Source organism: Penicillium nucicola, assembly GCF_028828085.1.
Source record: "Penicillium nucicola strain IBT 29836 chromosome Unknown utg000010l, whole genome shotgun sequence".
Taxonomy (NCBI): domain Eukaryota; kingdom Fungi; phylum Ascomycota; class Eurotiomycetes; order Eurotiales; family Aspergillaceae; genus Penicillium; species Penicillium nucicola.
In genome coordinates, this window is record NW_026643134.1 from 912,417 (window position 1) to 930,272 (window position 17,856).

Consider the following 17,856-nt stretch of genomic DNA (forward strand, 5'->3'; position numbering starts at 1 on the left):
TACTATATGAACCTTAGCCCACTGTCGAAGTTTTGTCAAAGTTCTATAAATCTATAAGATCCAGGAATCGCAAATGAAATCACCAGCCCTTCCACGGCACCCAAGTCTCCCTAACAATATCATCCTGATCAACAACGTAATACGCGAAATGCATAGCTGCAGTGATACAAGCATGCTGAATATAAAGCAAAACCTTATCACCAACCGTAAACGCGTTCTCGATCTTATCCTCTGCGGTCAATTTCAACCCAGCCTTTTCGACAAGTCTCCTCGTCTGCTCAGAGTCCGCCCAGCCAAGGATTCCATGCTCCTGTGCCATACGCACGACACTCCACTGGGGGCGATCCGTGACAACAGCAAACCCAGGGAACTCACTCGTCTCTTTCGACAGAGCGACTGTGCCGGCGTTGATAAGTGCTTCATTGCGTTCCGGGTACACGCTACAAACATCCGCTAGTATGCGGACTGCTTGTTGAGATGGCTCAACAAGAGAGGTTGCTACCTGCTGAAGATCATTCGTTGGATAGTTTCCTGTAAAACAGGGTTAGCTTGACTCTTCGTCGTCCACTTGCCCTGTCCTCTCAGGCGGTTCTACAAGAAACATGATTCACGTACCAGCATGCAGCTCCAAGTCCATCCCATCGGGCAAAGCCCCCTGCAGCCTGTGAACAACGTGCGCTGTAGGTGTTGATCCAACTGAAACGACAATTCTCCTTTGAGACTTCTCATCCAGTAAGAATCGAGCTGCGTTAACAACACCCTCCACTTCAGTCTGTAGCACAGCTGCGGCAGCATCCTCCGTGCGGCATGCATAGGAGTGACCGGCATGACAATAGAATCCATAAACAGAAGCCGCAGAAGAGGACTCGACACGCTGGATCAATTTCGGCAGAGACGGTGAATCATTCACCATTCCTGCGCGCTTAGAGCCAACATCGATCTTGATGAAGACCGGCCATACTACTGTGGACGAATATTTAGAGGCGAATGAGTCAAGGAGATCGATTTGCTGTTCGCTGTCGATCATCAGGATGATTTTGACAGTTTTGTTCAACTCTTCCAGATGGGGGAGGGCGCTGGCGGAAACTGGAAGGCCGTAGAGGCACTGGATAGTATTAGCATTTTGCCATTTTTGCGAGTCATATCAGATATATCAAATATCGGAAAGCTGGAAATGGTTTGTCTCAATCACCTCGTCTAGTTTGTCTTCCTTGACAAGATCCAATGCCCCCCGGATCTCGCTTAATGTCGAAGCGACTATCCGGCGGTGCTCGCCATCGCCGAGCATCATGCGCGTCACTTCAGTGCACTGTAAGCTCAATGGAATTAGCATACAGTGGTATCATTTCAATTAATATCTCAACGCACCTTGAGAGTCTTCACATGGGGCCGAAAGGAAATCCCGAGCCGTTTGACATCATCTAGTAGGATTCGAGTGTTCCGCTCTAGAACAGGCTTGCTGAGGATCAACGATGGAGTTGGAAGCTCCGAAACCGGGCGGCCAATGTATGAAGCGTGATTCTGTAGGGAATAGTCCATTGTGACAGGGATGTGTGGTGGAATGTACAGGGGTCGTCATTGCGCCTCGCGGGTTTATATCTGAAGCCGCTGTGGGGTTAACGTCGGGCGTGGGGGTATGGGGGTTTCTGCGGGGGCATGGGGGGATGGTTGCAATGGGATGTCAATGGGACGTCAATGGGATTGGCGTTTATGGCTCCAATTAGCAAATGCTGCTGGGAGTTGGGTTTGTTGCTTGGTTCATGTGCATAGCGTGGGATGGTGGTCTAAACTGGATGGACTCTGATGCAACTAGTTCGGGTTTCCGCGATAACTTGTAAGTTAAAATACAAAAGAAATATCAGACTAATTGCGTGTCTAGATGTCTAAATACCCTTTTTGAACTACACATTTTCTCCTCCTCCATACCAAAGACGACCTTTCCGAATGACAAGGCCTTGGCCCTTTCCAACAACCCATTCACCCTTTTCGGGTTGAGTGTCACCAGGCTGGGGCCAATACATGCTTTCTAATTTCTCGTTGATCTCGCCAATTTTATCGATTATCAGCTTCACGCGTGCATGATCAACTTGGCCAGCGACTTCGAATCCATCTTGAGTGATGAAACGCGCGATAGTCACATGCGCCGATGGAACAATATAGCGCGAAGCAACTGGAATCCCAGCGGCTCGAACCATGTCAAATACATCTCGACGAAGGTGATGATACGTATATTGATCATCATGTCCAGCCGATTGTTCTGCAGAAGGTTCGCCCGCAGCAGGTGCAAAGCTAAGCGCCATCGCGGAAGCATCGAAGCTCACCATCGGCTTCAAAAGACGTGACTGGTGCGCAAGTGGGTGTTCTGCAATCTGTGCCTGGGTAATTGTTGTGGAAGACTTGAGCGTTTTCACAAGATCATCAATCTGCGCCTCGGTTAAAGAATGGGCCACTTCCAGGACCGTTGTATGTAGATTTTCCCGGGGCATAAGCCAAAGCGCTGTCCAATCGCGTGAGTGAAATCCGGAGTATCGACAAATTTCGCTTCAACTTACTCGGAGCAACCTTCCTCAATTCCTCTTGAACGAACGAGATCATATCTTGGACGTGAGGAGGAGGCCGGGCCCAAATCACGAGGCAATTGCGCGGATCGAGGAATTCTTCCTCTTTCGCGGGTCCGTCGAGTTTCATGAGAATCTCATCCAGAGACCAGCCGGGGAAGTCTTCTGCTAGAATCTTCCCTCTCTGCTGTTCATTGCGATTTGTCCGGTGCTTTTCATACCGCGATTGCAATTGAGTCTTGGAAGGCAGAGATTAGATCTCGGCGCGCCTTCAATCCCTGAGATCAGGTCACTTACTGGATCATCATTTGACTCGGCAATCAAGACCTGAAAAGGGTTGTCTGCTGAAATGGGTAGAGACATTGTCAAATGTTGCAGTTGAAGATCTTTTCCGAGGGAGTTCCAAGTGTTCCTCATATAGTTTCTTTTGCCAAGGTACAACGTGACTCATGTTTCAAAACTTCCACCTTTCCCATGTTTTCCCCGGCTCTTTTCATTTCCTTTTGCGACTCTCGGGCAACTCTGGGGCTTCTCTCAATGTCTCCTTGCGCCTATTGGCTCGACCCGACCCTGAAGGGCGCGGTTCCTGTCCCGGGGCGCCACCATGATTTATAAGCCGAGGCACGGAAATGACAACCTTGGAAGACCACAGTGGTGCATGGGAAAAAGGTGAGGTTTTAAGCGAACAGCGTAGAAATCAAGTCTCGGAAGGTCAGTATTGCAAAACAAAAGCATCATGGCACTTTGCCTGGTTGACAAACCACTGTGGCGCGTATCATCTGCTGTGTCGTTTGTTCACTATTTTAGGTTAGAAGCGAAACTCAATAGTATAAAAAAGCAAAGCTCAAACAGTGGAACAAATCCTCAGATGGTAATTTTAACATGCTGACCGCAAAGAGAAACAAACAGCTACGACAAAGCTGCAGCACCTGCAGCATCCCTGAAAGTAGATGTAGACCAATGACATGCCATGATCAAGCCCATGTCTGCCGCGACAAATGCGAACTTGCAGCTTCTTGCAGCCACAGAGATCTGCAAGCCATAGACCTGTATAGACTCTGGCCCGTGTTGAACCGGTGAATTATGATTTGACCGCACCCTGTTATGGTTGTTACACCTCTATCGTTCGTCGTTATATCTAATGTTAAGTCGTTATTCTTTGCCTTCAGCCCTAGATCAACAACCCACGGCAATCTATTCTATCGTGATAAGATCCAATTAAAGTATTGAATATGAATATCCAGCCAAAACAATTCGTGCTGTGTTTCGATGGCACCGGTAACAAATTCGCTGGTGATGCATCCGACACGAATCTCGTCAAGATCTATCGCGTAAGTCCCCCCAATTGAATTCCACGGGCCATCTATCGCGATGAGCGATGTCTGATACTACTCAATCTAGATGCTGGACCGAAGCAAAAGCCACCAATACCACTACTACCAGCCTGGAATCGGGACCTACGTAACTAGCAACAACTTTGGTGGGAAAAGCAGGCTGGAACGCGTGAAATCCTCCTACAAAAAAGCGAAAGACGCAGCCTTAGGCTCCTCATTCGACGAACACGTGCTTGGGGGCTATAAATTTCTCATGCGATACTATGCGCCAGGCGACAAAATCTACTTCTTCGGGTTTAGTCGTGGGTCCTACACTGCACGGTTCCTCGCAGAAATGCTGGACTTTGTCGGTCTGCTACAACCAGGAAATGAAGAGATGATCCGATTTGCCTGGAAGACGTTTGCGAAGTGGCAGCAGCGGCGGGATACGACAGACCATGACCATGAAGAGCGACATCGATTGTTCATGTTTATGAAGGCATTTCGGGAGACGTTTAGTCGTCCTGTTGGACGGATCCAGTTTTTGGGTTTGTTTGATACGGTGAATAGTGTGCCTGTCTTTGAGAATGCTTGGATGGAGAGAAGTAAATTTCCTTATACGGCGCAAAGTTCGGCGAGGGTGATTCGGCATGCAGTTTCTATCGATGAGCGACGGGCCAAGTTCCGACAGGATCTTCTGTATGAAGTTCGGCCAAAGGGGTCTAAAGAGAAACATTCGCCTTCGCTTGGGTTGAGACGTCTTTTGTCTCGTCAGAATGAAGAGAGTGAGAAGGTCAATGTTCCTGAAATTGTGTTGGATAGGCCTGAAAATGAGAGGCAGACGGCGCAGATTCCAAGACGGGGGTCTTTAAGAGTTCTCAACGAAGGCCAGAGATATCGTGGACATAGCCATTCACCTAATAGGCGGGCTAGTGTCGAAGGGCCGAGGACTGGGAATTTACTCGGGGATGATGTTTCACAGAGAAGTGGTGTCTCCGGGCTGTCTCTTCGACCTTCACATCTCAATGTATCAAGCGACACAGGAGACGATGACGACGAACAAGATGTGGCAGAGGTATGGTTTCCAGGACAACATGGCGACGTTGGAGGTGGCTGGATCCTCAATCCAAAAGATCCCTGGCCACTCAGTCACATCCCACTTGTGTGGATGGTCAAGGAAGCCCAATTGGCAGGACTCGAGTTTGACCCCGAAAAGCTCGAACAATTCAACTGCCGCGACGAGGCAATCGAGTCACACCGATCTCTGGAAGATACCAAGCCGAATATATACCGCGATGCACTTCAGCAAACCATGGACCAGGGCATCGTACATGACACCCTCACATATGGCGGTGGTGTATCAGCATTATCAACCCTTTCATGGAGATTAATGGAATACTTGCCTTTCCGCAGAATGGACCTGCAGTCAGATGGATCCTGGAAGCCGATTCGTTGGCCTCTTCCTTGTGGCGAGGTGCGTGATATCCCGGAAGATGCTCAGATTCACATTTCTGCTATACATCGGATGGAAATTGATCCAAAATATCGACCTGGAAATCTTATTATCGGTGGAGGTGGAAGGGGTGTCAAGAGAGCCCCTCCAAGATATGGAATTGGAAACTGGCAAGTCTGCAAGAATGAGGGCGATTTGGTTAGACAAACCTATGTTCGAAAGATTGAGGATCTCTGTCAAGATGATCATCTATAGAAATTTGGCTGGGGAAAAGTGGAAATATATTATACAAGTCGTTTCTGATTCTTTTTATGTTTTCTAATCTGAGCCCAAGATCTTGACTTGGTTTTCGACAGGCTGAATGACAAAGGAAATCCGTGACCCAAAGACGCTAAGAATGAGATGAAATGCCGACTCCGCACATGCAAACTCCAAAAATGATAAAATAAGAACGAAATGCCAGCGTCGACTCCAAAGATGCAGTAGGGGGTAATAATAAATGGAACATGCATGCTGGAAAAAGGATGTGAAGATCAGATTCCCTCGCCGCGAAGCAGGCGTCGAAGGATTCCCTCGCCAGGTCCGACGATCTGACTCTCAATCTCCTGCTGAGAGACGAAGCAAACAAGACCTTGTTCGTCCAGAGCCTTGTGAGGTGTTGATGGCGCATGGCCAGACTTGGAAGGCGTCCGGCGAATATCTGTACCGCCAGCCACAGTTCCACCGCGGCCACGGCCCTGATACTCACCAACCAAACCCATCGTTTCCAAATTGCTTAGAACATCTTTGAACTCTGTGGCTGTCAAAGGGTGGAGAATATTATCATTGCGGCACAACGCGCAATATGTGTCGAAAGCTTGTTTCACCGTAGGTGCCGAAGATCGCGACTTGGAGGGCGTGCTTGGGACCTCAAATTGGCGGCGTTTCCGTTCAAGTGCAATCAAGGAACAGACTGCCGCTTTTTGCTGAAGATTTAGACTTTGAAGTCTTTGAACGGTACCTTGACCAAATGCCGCAGACGTAATTCGGGCAATGTGCGCAATACTGGCTCGGGGAGCCGTGATGACTGTGTAACTTGATATCGATGTTGGCTTCGAGCCAGCACCTCCTTTGACAGGCGAAGACAGATTGGAGTTCTCCGCCAGGATAGAAACATTCTCGGATTCCTTGGCTTGTTTCTCCAGCTTCTGCAAAGTCTCCTGTTCAATGACATCAATTGCTCGTTTGATAAGCTCAAAGGCTTTGCGCAAGTCACCCGTTTGCGAAGATACCTTCTTGGAGCAGAGCTGAATGGCGGCAGGCTGAACGAAAGGAACCAGCTTCGGGTCGGACTCTGTTCCCGGAGGAAGCAATGATCGAAGACGATTGGTCATGACATTAGCAATAGATGTTGCACTGTACGGCAAAAACGGTAGCAACCGGGGCTTCAGGTTCTTAGCCTTGAGTTGTGGGAGTGAGCGGTCGGTTAAATCCAGGGCGTTAGCGATGCCAATGAGCATCAGCTTGGAGTTTTTCAGTAGAGACCACTCGAATAGAGACTGCAACACTCCAGAATCGCCATTGAGTAGGTGATCAATCTCATCCAGAGTAACTAGGAACATATCATTGCCTTTCTTGGACGGAATGAACATGGACTTTAGACGATCCGCCTCGCTCTTCTTGAACACATCTGTATCCTCGCAGAAATCTTGGATGAGCTTACTATAGACATCCCGTGACATACGCATGCTTGCGCAGTTGACATGCGACACTCTGACTTCGGATAGGTCAAGGTCTGCGCATACTTCCTGAACCATAGCACTCTTTCCAGTCCCAGGAGGGCCACTGACGTAAAGACAGCCTCCATTGCGCGATAAGACCCCCTCTTTAATAAAGGTGACCAGTTTTTCTCTTTCTGTGTCTCGTCCAACTAAGCGGCCGGATGTAGCACCACGAGCGAATAGTTGTCGGGCTTGGGAGTACACGGTCTGCTGCGTGATCGTTGGAGTAGCGCTCTGTCGTGGAGTTGGAGGAAGATCCGCATGCCGGGGAGTACGTGGGGTTAAAGCCTTCGCGCCCACCTGAACCCGATGTCTGGGTGTGACTGGAGATTGTGGTAGGGCGTCCCTGAATCGGGACTTCGAGGGTGTCTTGAACTCGGCGGGCTTTGTAGGCTCTTCTGTTCATAAAAATCAGTCTCCAAAAATAATTACTATCCGAGAAGTATCAACGTACCGCCCACTGACTCTGGGACCTGCAGAAGTGTTTTAGCTTTGACCGGAGACCGCGGCTCGTCGTCGCGGAGGGTGTGCTTTGAAACATCCGAGACAATATTCTCCTTGCTGTCCTCTTGATTGGATTGATCAACGGTCTTCTTCACAGTCGACCTTGTCCGCCGTAACGATTGAGTAGGAGCCGGTTCTTGTCGGGATCGGGGGGCAATTGTCCGGCGCTTGCTTGCGGTACGCACTGGTAATCCTGTGGGGAGTTAGAGAGGGAAGGAAGGAGAGAAATGGAATGGTCTTACCTTCCGCATCGCCACGAGAGCGCTTTCCCAAGACAGTCCCAGCCATATCAATAAGCGAAGGAGCGATGAGGGAAGAAATGGCAGGATCCGAGATAGGAAGTGTAATTAATGTCTCGCGTCACGCGTCGCGCGTGCTACGGCGGGGCTTATCAACCACACGTGCACTCTTAGTCAGCCGCGTCACTGATTTCCCCGATTGACAGAGGTCAGCCTTACAATTTCTTTGATCTTGACTCCTTTCAGTCTTGCTTCTTTGTCTACTCTCGGGCTTGCAGGTTCTGCAAGTGGTGAATCTCAGGTTTGCATCATTTGCACTGCATCCACCATCCCCTCACACAATCTCTCGAAGTCTCCACAACACCCGCTAAGCTCTCTGATATCAGAGTCGCCTCATTCGACTTCTCTCTATCACCCTCTCTTTGGCAACATTTCTCTCGCAGCCAATAATGGATAACGACGTGGTAGCTCAGTTTACTGAGATCACCAGCTCCACGCCGGAGCTGGCCATACAGTATCTGCAGATCACTGAATTTCAAATCGAACAAGCGATGCAGCTCTATTTTGAGAACGGAGGTGCTCCTCTAACTGCTGAACCATCTCAACCTACCGCTCCAACCGGCTTCTCGAGTTCAGATCGGGAGGTGGTGAATATCGACTCCGACTCTGATGACGAAACCACATCCGCGAACCGAGTCCACCACCCCACTATGCCGGCCAGTGGAGGCACGTTTGACGATGACGAAGCGATGGCCCGACGCCTCCAACAAGAGATGTATGGTGGTGGTCAGGATAATGAAGAGGAAGTGAGGGCGCCGATGGCACGAACAACAGAGACATTGGTGGGGCCCGGTGCGGACTTTGACAGTGGTGAAGACATGCACACGGATATCCTTAGCCAACTACGAGCTCGTCAACGAGGTGGTAGGTAATTCTGGAGCCCTTGAACTATCACAAAGCTTTGACTGACAACTCTTTTAGGTCGCCCCGGTATCTTCAACCAGAGAGAATCCTCCTCAATATGGACCGGCGGGGAAGAAGCTCGTCGCGAAGAACTTTCTGTCGCCACCGGAGGTGCTTCGGAAGTCTCATCCAAGTCTAACATGCTTGCTGAAATGTATCGTCCTCCCTTTGAGATCATGTCGCGCCTTTCTTGGGACGTCGCGCGAGATGAAGGAAAGGAAAACCAGAAATGGTTAATCGTTAATGTTCAAGACGCCTCAGTCTTTGACTGCCAGGTTTTGAACCGCGATTTGTGGAAGGACAAAGGTGTGCAAGAGACCATCAAAGAGCATTTCATCTTCATTCAGTACTCGAAGGACGACCCTCGTGCATCTTCCTATCTCCAGTACTACTTCCAAGGAAGCGACGTCTCCGACAATTACCCCCACATTGCCATCGTGGACCCTCGAACCGGTGAACAGATGAAGGTCTGGTCTGGACCACCTCTGATGAAGCCCGCTGATTTTTTAATGCAACTTCACGAGTTCCTTGATCGGTACAGCTTGAACCACAATGTGCGCAACCCCGTGGCGAAGCGGAAGTCGGACAAGAAAGATAAGAATGTGGATGCAATGACCGAGGAGGAGATGATGGAGATGGCAATGAGAAACAGCCTGGGGGCAGCAGCTTCGGGTCAAACGGTCGAGGACCCTGATGATCTCACCCGAAGCACTGAAGATGTCAAGGGCAAGGCTCGAGCCACTGATGATGTGGATATGGATGATTCCGAGGAAGTTGCTGTTGGTGAAGCCTCTGCATTCTCAGCGATTCCTACCAACCAACCGCATGTTGAACCAGCCAATGACCCAGCTACCACTACACGTATTCAATTTCGCCATCCATCCGGCAGAGTCATTCGCCGGTTCGCAGTTTCAGACCCTGTCCAGCGCATTTACGAATGGCTCAAGGCGGAGCCACCTGTGGCGGACAAGGCCGGTGTGGAGTTTGAGCTGAACAACATGGGTAAAAACCTCATCGATCAGCTCAACATCAGCATTGCAGATGCAGGATTGAAGAACGGTACTGTTAATATCGGATATCTGGAAGAATAAACGTGATATCTTTGTCTTTCAGTCCCGTCATGCGTTGCCGCCTTTTCTTTGCTTCGGCCAGGCGTTGATGGGAATGATTTGGACCCCATGGGGTCTCAGTTTAGTTCCAAGGCTTCTTTCACATCACTGAGACGAACATACCGTCTGTGTGTCCTACTATTCTCAGCATGGGGCTTTTTTGAGAAAATAGAACTGCAAAGATGCATTGCAGTCAATGCCATGACTCATGATATTGAATTTGATTACTGTAAACTTCGCACGCTCGCAAACCTTGGCACCTTATCTCAATGCCGAAGAATGTCAATTTCTGCTAGGGTTTCCCCACGGCACGTGCCCTCGTCCTATGTAGACTGAGGGCAATTGCGTTAGGGCTCGACTACTAGTTTGACAAGACACACGTGCTCGTTTGGGGCTCGGTTTATGTACGGTTCTTAGGTGGAATATAGCAGCAAATTGTTTGTATGTCCATCGCAATAGGATCACAACAGATAGTCTTGTAATGTAGCCCAGTCCCGGGTTGAATAAGTTACCGCCAGGAGGCGGTCTGCCAACTTTCCTCCAATACCACTATACTGGGCTCGCTGTCTAGCTCTTTGTACATGAGTACGTTCAATATAAGGAAAGATCATGCCCATTTTGACGCTCAATTGGTAAGACATGAGCAAACGTCAGAACCTCCAAATATCAACAGAAGTGTGGAGTCGTAGTTCTCACCGCCTCGATAAGCGGCGGCAAAATGAACCCCCGCGTCGATAAACAAGGGCATCTTCAACGTCTGAGAACAGGTTAATCTCACGGTTGTCCTCCATAGTTCGATTTTCCTCAAATAAGTGAGATCGGCTAAAATTGCCTAAATTGAACGTATGCTAGGCACTTTCCCGACTCGTATTTGCCGCTGCCTGTCTTATCAACGCACCTGCGTCGCTTCACGTCCTCCAATCGCCATACTTCGGTTCCTCACCCTGCTCTCGCACCCTGCGACACTCTTTCGTCTTTTGAAATACTGCTGCTGGACTGGTAAAAGGTATGTATGTGAATATCAAAAGCTCATTCTGGATTCCACTTCATTTGTGGATCAACTGCTTGACTCCTCCCTTGACCACCCGGTGCCTGCTCACGAACTTGTCCTGCATGAACTGACTGCCCAGTGGAACGTATTCGGCATCTCACTCTCGTCTGTGACTGGGTCAACCGTCAAAATGCCGGGTCCCATTGATCCAGAGACGATTTACACCAAGCAGACATGCATCGGTATGTATCAGGCTCTCCGCGTTTCATATTGAAGCGGACGTATTCTAACCTCAACCGGCTCGCACAGGTGGCGGTAGCTTCGGAAAAGTCTACAAAGGGTCAGTTGCAACTCAGGATGTATCTTGCGGATTTGGGCAAATCATTGACTCAATTCCTCCACATGCAGTGTTGACCGGCGAACCGGAGAATCTGTTGCTATCAAGATCATCGATGTCGAAAATGCCGAGGATGAAGTTGATGATATCATCAAGGAAATCGCTATCCTATCGGAACTCAAGTCACCATATGTCACGAAATACCACGGCTCGTACCTGAAGGGTTCCAACTTGTGGATCATCATGGAGTTCTGCTCTGGTGGCAGCTGCTATGGCCTTCTGCGGCCCGGTGTCATTCATGAGGAGTATATCGCCATTATCTTGCGAGAACTTCTCCGTGGGCTGGACTATCTCCATACCGACCAAAAGCTGCACCGAGATATCAAAGGTATGAACCCTCAAACGGATTCAGTGAAGTCGTTCAATGGCTAACAGTCCTCGCTGCAGCCGCGAACGTTCTTCTGAGCGCAAGTGGCCAGGTCAAGCTGGCAGACTTCGGAGTTTCAGGCCAGCTTTCTGCCACTATGACCAAGAAGAACACCTTTGTAGGTACGCCTTTCTGGATGGCCCCCGAAGTCATCAAGCAGTCTGGGTATGACTACAAAGCCGATATCTGGTCATTGGGTATCACTGCAATCGAGCTTGCCTGTGGCGACCCTCCATATGCCGATATTCACCCTATGAAAGTGCTGTTCTTGATTCCCAAGAACCCACCTCCCACTTTGAATGGCAACTTCAGCAAGCCATTCAAGCAATTTGTTGAGCTGTGCCTACGACGGGATCCAAAAGAGAGACCCTCGGCGAAGGAGCTTCTTGAGCATCCGTTTGTAAAGCGTGCCAAGAGAACCACGTACTTGACAGAGTTGATTGAGCGCGCTGAGCGTTGGCAGGCCACTCGCCGTGGCCAGGGAGACGACGATGACGAGTATGAGTATGATGAGAGAGAACCAGACCACACTATGCAGGCTAGGTCTCAAGATGATGAAGATCTTTGGGACTTTGGAACTGTTCGTCCGGTAGGCAAAGCGAATGCTGTTCCTCTGCGGCCAATGAAAGACTCCGACCCGAACTTCCGGGCCAAAGAGACAGAGGACTGGGACCTGTGTGATGAATCGCCCAATCATGCGCCATCACCTCTTCAACCACGTCAACAAACCTCTCTAAATCCTCTTAACATCTCCCCTACCAAGACTCCTCTTCCTCCATCTGCGCCATCCTCTCCTCTGAAGCAATCTCCGACATATTCTCCGTTATCTCCTGTCAAGCCCAAGTCTCCGCTACCTCCAAAGCACAAAGACAGCTCTCCATTGAACGAGCAATACGCACAAGCCGTATTAAACTACGCAGGCAGTCGTGACACGACTGCATCTTCCAAGTCTACAATCCAAACTCAAGGCACTCCGACAAAACAATTGTCTAAGATTTCTCTGCAAGAATCTCGGACTCCATCCGCTCAACTCCCGCGCAAGCCAGCGCCTCTTTCACGTCCTGCCAACGATTCTTTTGCTCCTCAACCTCAATCTCCACGTACTCGTCAGTCCTCCGGTCTCCAGAGACAAGCGGAGCAACCACAAAACGTGAAGCAACCTTCAGCCCTCAAATCAAAACGAGCACCAACCAACATGAACGAGCGACCAATTCCTTCCACTCCTCCCACCCCAAATGACCGGCAGTCGACTCGTCCTCTCCCTGAGACCGAGGTCGATACCGCGTGCGGAGCAGTAGTTCTTCCAGCTCTCCGCGCCGCTATGGACCGCCGTCGTCGTCACCTCGTCGCACTTGAGCCAGGTCGCGAAGTGCCCGCCACACCAGCCGAGGAGAAAAACTTCGAACGAAGCGTCCGTATCCACCGAGGCATGGAATCAGTTGCTGAGGATATTGCGCGTGCTATCACCAACCTCCACCGCTGGGACATGGAGGACCCTATCGACATGGGTGGTGGCGTCAATGCTGTTCTTGATGCATTCCTTGAAGAGGTCCTGGTTCGCCTGCAGCCCACAGTATCTTCGTCCCCTTCGCCGGGATCCTCTTCCTAGTCCTGTTCAGTTTAAAACTTCAGCAGAGGGTACGGAGAATGATAGTGGGTTACTTATGATTCGATTTTGAGCATTATAATTGACCTTTCACCCACTATCATACTCTGTACCCTCTACTGTTGTTTCTGATGCATGTATTGATCACAATTTATTTTTATCCGCTGAAGTGAAGTTGCTACTTCTTATTGTTAGTTCTAACTATATCATTATCTTATTCTTATCTCTCCATTTCTTCATTTGCATCTTGCCTAGAGTAATGAACATCCTAGGAGACCTTTTCTCTGTGTTGTGTTCAATCATGTATGTGGTTGACACGACGCGTCTTAACATGTCATCTACGAGCCTACTGCATCTCAAAGGTTTGTTGCTGTAAACGATGCCATTTATCTTTGAGGCATAGACAGACAGAGACGCGTCTTATCGCGTAGCATGATGTTAGTGCAGATGTTTACTTTACACCTCATAGTTGCCACACTGCATGTCCATGCTCAAGACACCGGTAGCAGCTTGTTGTGGCATACACGTGTGGATTAATATAAAAAGTCCATGGTTAATTGCTTCTAGTACTGACACCTGGTAGCTACTGAGTCTCTGGGATCTATCTATCTCTTTTGCTACATGCGTATAACAAGCTTGACGTGCTTTAATCGAGGGAGCCAAATCAAATACAACCAAAGATAATCGAAAGGGCTTCCTCTTCACTGATACAGACCAGATTGCTATTTTCTGGCTTGCTGGTCTCAAAATACCGTTCTAACACATCGCTATGACTAGATCATGTAAAGTTGAGTTGACCACGAGATACCTTTTTGGTCATGTGAAACTGTGTTTTCATTTGCAATTGACTATCATGTTCCTCACAATAGACTGGCATACTCCTCTCTTCGTTCTCTACGCCTAAAAGTACGATAGAGCCACTCAGTCAGCCTAGAGTTAGTCTTCCAGTTGAGACAACTACTTAGCTAAACTAGGATTGGGGCGGAAGGAGGAGATGCCAGCTCGTCCCAATTAGGTTGTAATTGCGAAGGCCAAGCGAGGATTAACCTGCTTACGGGGCCGAAATGAACTTGGATCACACGATATGGTAATCGGAAGGTCGATCTATGCTGAAGTCAAAAGGATTGATTTGAATCTTGAGGAGGTATATATACATCTCCCGCCCAGTGGCGGGTATCCATAATGCGACCTGTAATTCCTTAGCTTATTCGGATATATTATAATCTTAATGACATTTTCTTGACACATAGGTTCTTTAAAATGGTAATGAAGGTCCCCAGTTAGGCTACAGACACCCACTTCCCGATCTGCGGATCTGTGGCGGTTGTGACGAGTATACCGAAGATCAGCCTTCATGTCAGTCCGGGAAGGACCTGCCACCGGAAGTCTCGATGGAGAGTGTCGAAGTCACATGGTTCCAGGCTCTTTTTTGCGCATGTATTCGGTACATCTTCGAGCTTCCTGCTTTGTTTGCTATATAAAGCCTAGCGAGATGACAGAGATGATGCGTAAAACATCTGAGCCTTCATTGACCAACGAGATTGAGTTTGGATAGCAGGATTCAGCATATAGAAACCATGGCTCTTACGTCGCTGAAGTTTGAACGATGGCGATTGATGCTCAAAAGACGAATCAACCAATCCTTCACATTGTTGTGGTGCATTGATCTCACGTAGACGGAGAACATAAAAGACTTTCAAGAAGGACGGAACAGCCAATCCGTCTCAGGTGTCGGAATAAGATAATTTGTGATATTGAATTCATTCATATTGCCATTCCCATCAACAACAGACCCATTCGGCTGTGCTGAACTGACATCCGTTAAACCGTGAATGGACATCGGATTCGAGACGTGATCCGAGATATCCAAGGCCGAAGCCTGCACCCCAGAATCAGGCACACGAGCAGGTGGAACCCGAGGAACATTGAAGAAGCCAAATACATCAAGGTATTCAAGTTCATTGGGTGCGAGATTGCGTGGCTGCATAGGCGGTTGATGAGACCGAGGTTGGCTTCCACTTTCGGCAGGTGATTCGCGCGGTTGGCGTGAGATCAGGAAGTCTAGATCGAAAGCACAGCGACGCATGTCTGCTAAAATCTTGACGGTTGATGGTGTTGAGCGTTCGCCGTCCAGGACGATCGACTGTTGGTATTCGTTGTATTCATCCAGCACGCGCTGGAGGATGTTGCTGTAGCGCTCTGCGACTTTCCAGTATTTACCCAGCTGGAAAAGGGTGTCAACGAAGAAAAGGATATCTGCGCTGACCGTATGAGCGATTGTTGAGCCGTGTACCAGGAGCAGACGGGCTGAGACCCAAAGGGTGAAGGCGAAAGGTGGGCCCATCTTATCTAGCATATTATGCTCCACGACAAAGCGTGTCACCGAGAGTATATTTTCGACCGCTAAAAGGCAGCGTTGGCTCGCACTATAGGAGGGTGTGAAAATTGGAGAGCGGGTTGTTGGGTAAGCTGCTGATGAGTGCAGACGAATTACAGCACTATGGTCCTGTTAGTGATTGTATTCACGGGATATAGCAGTCTTAACTCACGTTTGATATGTGGCATGCAGTTGCACCCAGTCACTGTGTAGAGCGCGCCCATTCTTGGGTCCGCTGAGAAGTCGAGATAAATTCTCATAGGTATATTCTGCCGGAAGGTTGAATTCCCATGAAGTAAGCTCGCTGTCAAGCTTGCGATAGGTTGCCTGCCATTCTTCAACATCTGATAGAGCTCCAATATCAACGGGACGTTTCAAAAACAGATGAATCCGTGACAGAATTCCCAAAATCTCCATATAAAGGCCGAAAGACCCAACATTTTCAGCATGGCTAAGATAGTCTGCTCTGTCACTGTTGTAATGAAACCACCGCGTCTCAACAGGCTGATTCTTCATAAAGAAATCATCTTTACAAGGGAGCTTCCGATCAATGTCTTTGTCATCGAGAGCAAAGTTGAATGCTGTTGCTAGGGTTGAATATCGGTCTAACAGATAGACCATCCAGAACAATCGACGTCTGCTCTCGTCTTCGATCCACGAATCTGGCTCTGACAAAGTGACAGCTCTGAGGGTATAAATAGAAGGGTACACAGGGTTGACGAGAGAAGATTTTGATTCCACGGCCAATCCCAATTGGACCACAGATCGGGTAATCAAGGCGAGCAGCTTCCACCCAGGTGGACCGTTGGAAGATCCAACCAGATCGAGGGCCAAGATAACAAGAGCTTGAAGGGCTCTGACAGATGAGTTCTCTAGGCCATATAGAAGGACCTTTTGCTTGGATGAGTCGTGGTAGCGCTTCCGATTCTGATCATTGAGTCTGGCATCTGAAGAGAACCGCAGTGTCGTGGCCACTATGGCATAGAGAACCATGCGGTCTGCCTCATCTAGTGGTGATGGTCCAAAGAAAGTATCCAATGTCGTCCGTCGGTGAAGAATGGGACACCATGAATTGATGTGCTCAAAGTAAAGATCCACCAAAGCATACAGCAAGTCATACGGCGGCAGATCAAGATCTGGATCAGCAAAAGATTGTTCCTGATTTGAGAATATATTGACTGGAACCTTCAGGGACGATTCATTCCCCGTGTAATCTTGCTGCGGATTAGAGCTTTGTAATAGTGCACTAACTGGTGCTGCATGGATGCCATTGTTCATGTGACTCTGCGCTGCATTCCTGACCGATGAATCAGACGGACTGGTGATAGACATATCTGCGCGTCGGGAAGGCAATGTCACTGCAGATCCAGGATCATTGAAGTATAAAGCGGTACGCGGACTGGGCACATGAGCCGCTGATGGCTCCGATGGAGAACTGTATGAAAGTGGACCGGTGTGGGGTAGCTCATGGCCCATTGGGTTCTGATTTTGCAGGATATGCATCTCAATGAGCCGAGCTTGCGATTGGATGATATTCTCCAACCGATCTGATGGACAAATTAGACATGAAGATGAATGTTTCTTGTCAGACCTACCCAGTCTTTGCTCCAACTCTTTTCCATATCCAGCCCGCAGGCCAGGCTTCTTTCGTTCTCTATATTCGCATAGCTGACCGTTGCGGGTACACCACCCACAGCTCGGCTGCACTCGATCTGCTCGTTCCATGTTAAATTCTGTCTACCTCATAAGGCCTAAGTCATTCCTACCGCATTTGACTTTTCGTTGCTTGCAAAGCTCGCATCTTCGTAGGGTTAGTCATATCAGACTGGGAATACAGAGGGCCATCCGGCCGAGGCGGGTCAGGAACGCACGAGACAGTTAGAGGACGTTTCCGTTTCAGAGCTCTAGCCCCAGATCCATTTCCGAGATGATCGTTATCGGAGTCGGCAGCAGAGGAATACTCAGCACTATCTCTGTCGGGATCACCGTAGTGCTGATTGGAGGACGGGGTCTCCTGAGCGGGAAGCGCAGGGTTCGGCATGTTGATTCAGCGAGAAGCGCCCGATCATGGACCGAGCATGATGCAACTGCGACGGTAAAATCTCCGAAACGGTCTAGGTGGACAAAGGGGGAGAATTGATAGACGCGGCAATCGTCCGACAGGAAGCCGAGGGAGAAAAGTGGGAGTTGCGCCTCAGGCAGAAACTGGGGCACCCCGC

The 17,856-nt window shown here is 49.1% G+C and overlaps 7 protein-coding genes across 7 annotated transcripts; 3 read left to right on the forward strand and 4 right to left on the reverse strand.

Annotated features, from left to right (window-relative positions):
* Positions 1–79: 79 nt before the first annotated feature.
* On the reverse strand, positions 80–1,539 carry N7511_008878 (D-serine ammonia-lyase DSD1; the record flags this gene model as incomplete). The annotated part of the gene is made up of 4 exons (XM_057131255.1): positions 80–531; positions 616–1,105; positions 1,193–1,309; positions 1,369–1,539. 4 exons carry the CDS (start codon positions 1,537–1,539, stop codon positions 80–82), a joined length of 1,230 nt encoding a protein of 409 aa, XP_056979243.1.
* Positions 1,540–1,901: 362 nt separating this feature from the next.
* N7511_008879 (uncharacterized protein) lies at positions 1,902–2,921 on the reverse strand (the record flags this gene model as incomplete). Its single annotated transcript, XM_057131256.1, has 3 exons — positions 1,902–2,497; positions 2,553–2,796; positions 2,856–2,921. 3 exons carry the CDS (start codon positions 2,919–2,921, stop codon positions 1,902–1,904), a joined length of 906 nt encoding a protein of 301 aa, XP_056979244.1.
* Positions 2,922–3,790: 869 nt separating this feature from the next.
* On the forward strand, positions 3,791–5,579 carry N7511_008880 (T6SS phospholipase effector Tle1-like catalytic domain-containing protein; the record flags this gene model as incomplete). The annotated part of the gene is made up of 2 exons (XM_057131257.1): positions 3,791–3,889; positions 3,960–5,579. 2 exons carry the CDS (start codon positions 3,791–3,793, stop codon positions 5,577–5,579), a joined length of 1,719 nt encoding a protein of 572 aa, XP_056979245.1.
* Positions 5,580–5,857: 278 nt separating this feature from the next.
* Positions 5,858–7,876, reverse strand: N7511_008881 (AAA family ATPase CDC6; the record flags this gene model as incomplete). Its single annotated transcript, XM_057131258.1, has 3 exons — positions 5,858–7,482; positions 7,539–7,781; positions 7,831–7,876. The coding sequence occupies 3 exons, from the start codon at positions 7,874–7,876 to the stop codon at positions 5,858–5,860; spliced, it is 1,914 nt and encodes a 637-aa protein (XP_056979246.1).
* Positions 7,877–8,276: 400 nt separating this feature from the next.
* On the forward strand, positions 8,277–9,881 carry N7511_008882 (DNA-protein crosslink repair co-factor UBX5; the record flags this gene model as incomplete). The annotated part of the gene is made up of 2 exons (XM_057131259.1): positions 8,277–8,751; positions 8,809–9,881. 2 exons carry the CDS (start codon positions 8,277–8,279, stop codon positions 9,879–9,881), a joined length of 1,548 nt encoding a protein of 515 aa, XP_056979247.1.
* Positions 9,882–11,080: 1,199 nt separating this feature from the next.
* N7511_008883 (putative Ste20-like serine/threonine protein kinase) lies at positions 11,081–13,263 on the forward strand (the record flags this gene model as incomplete). The annotated part of the gene is made up of 4 exons (XM_057131260.1): positions 11,081–11,132; positions 11,200–11,230; positions 11,299–11,615; positions 11,675–13,263. 4 exons carry the CDS (start codon positions 11,081–11,083, stop codon positions 13,261–13,263), a joined length of 1,989 nt encoding a protein of 662 aa, XP_056979248.1.
* A 1,693-nt stretch (positions 13,264–14,956) lies between these two features.
* Positions 14,957–17,678, reverse strand: N7511_008884 (putative C6 transcription factor; the record flags this gene model as incomplete). The annotated part of the gene is made up of 4 exons (XM_057131261.1): positions 14,957–15,758; positions 15,810–17,184; positions 17,233–17,291; positions 17,404–17,678. 4 exons carry the CDS (start codon positions 17,676–17,678, stop codon positions 14,957–14,959), a joined length of 2,511 nt encoding a protein of 836 aa, XP_056979249.1.
* Between the last annotated feature and the right edge of the window lie 178 nt (positions 17,679–17,856).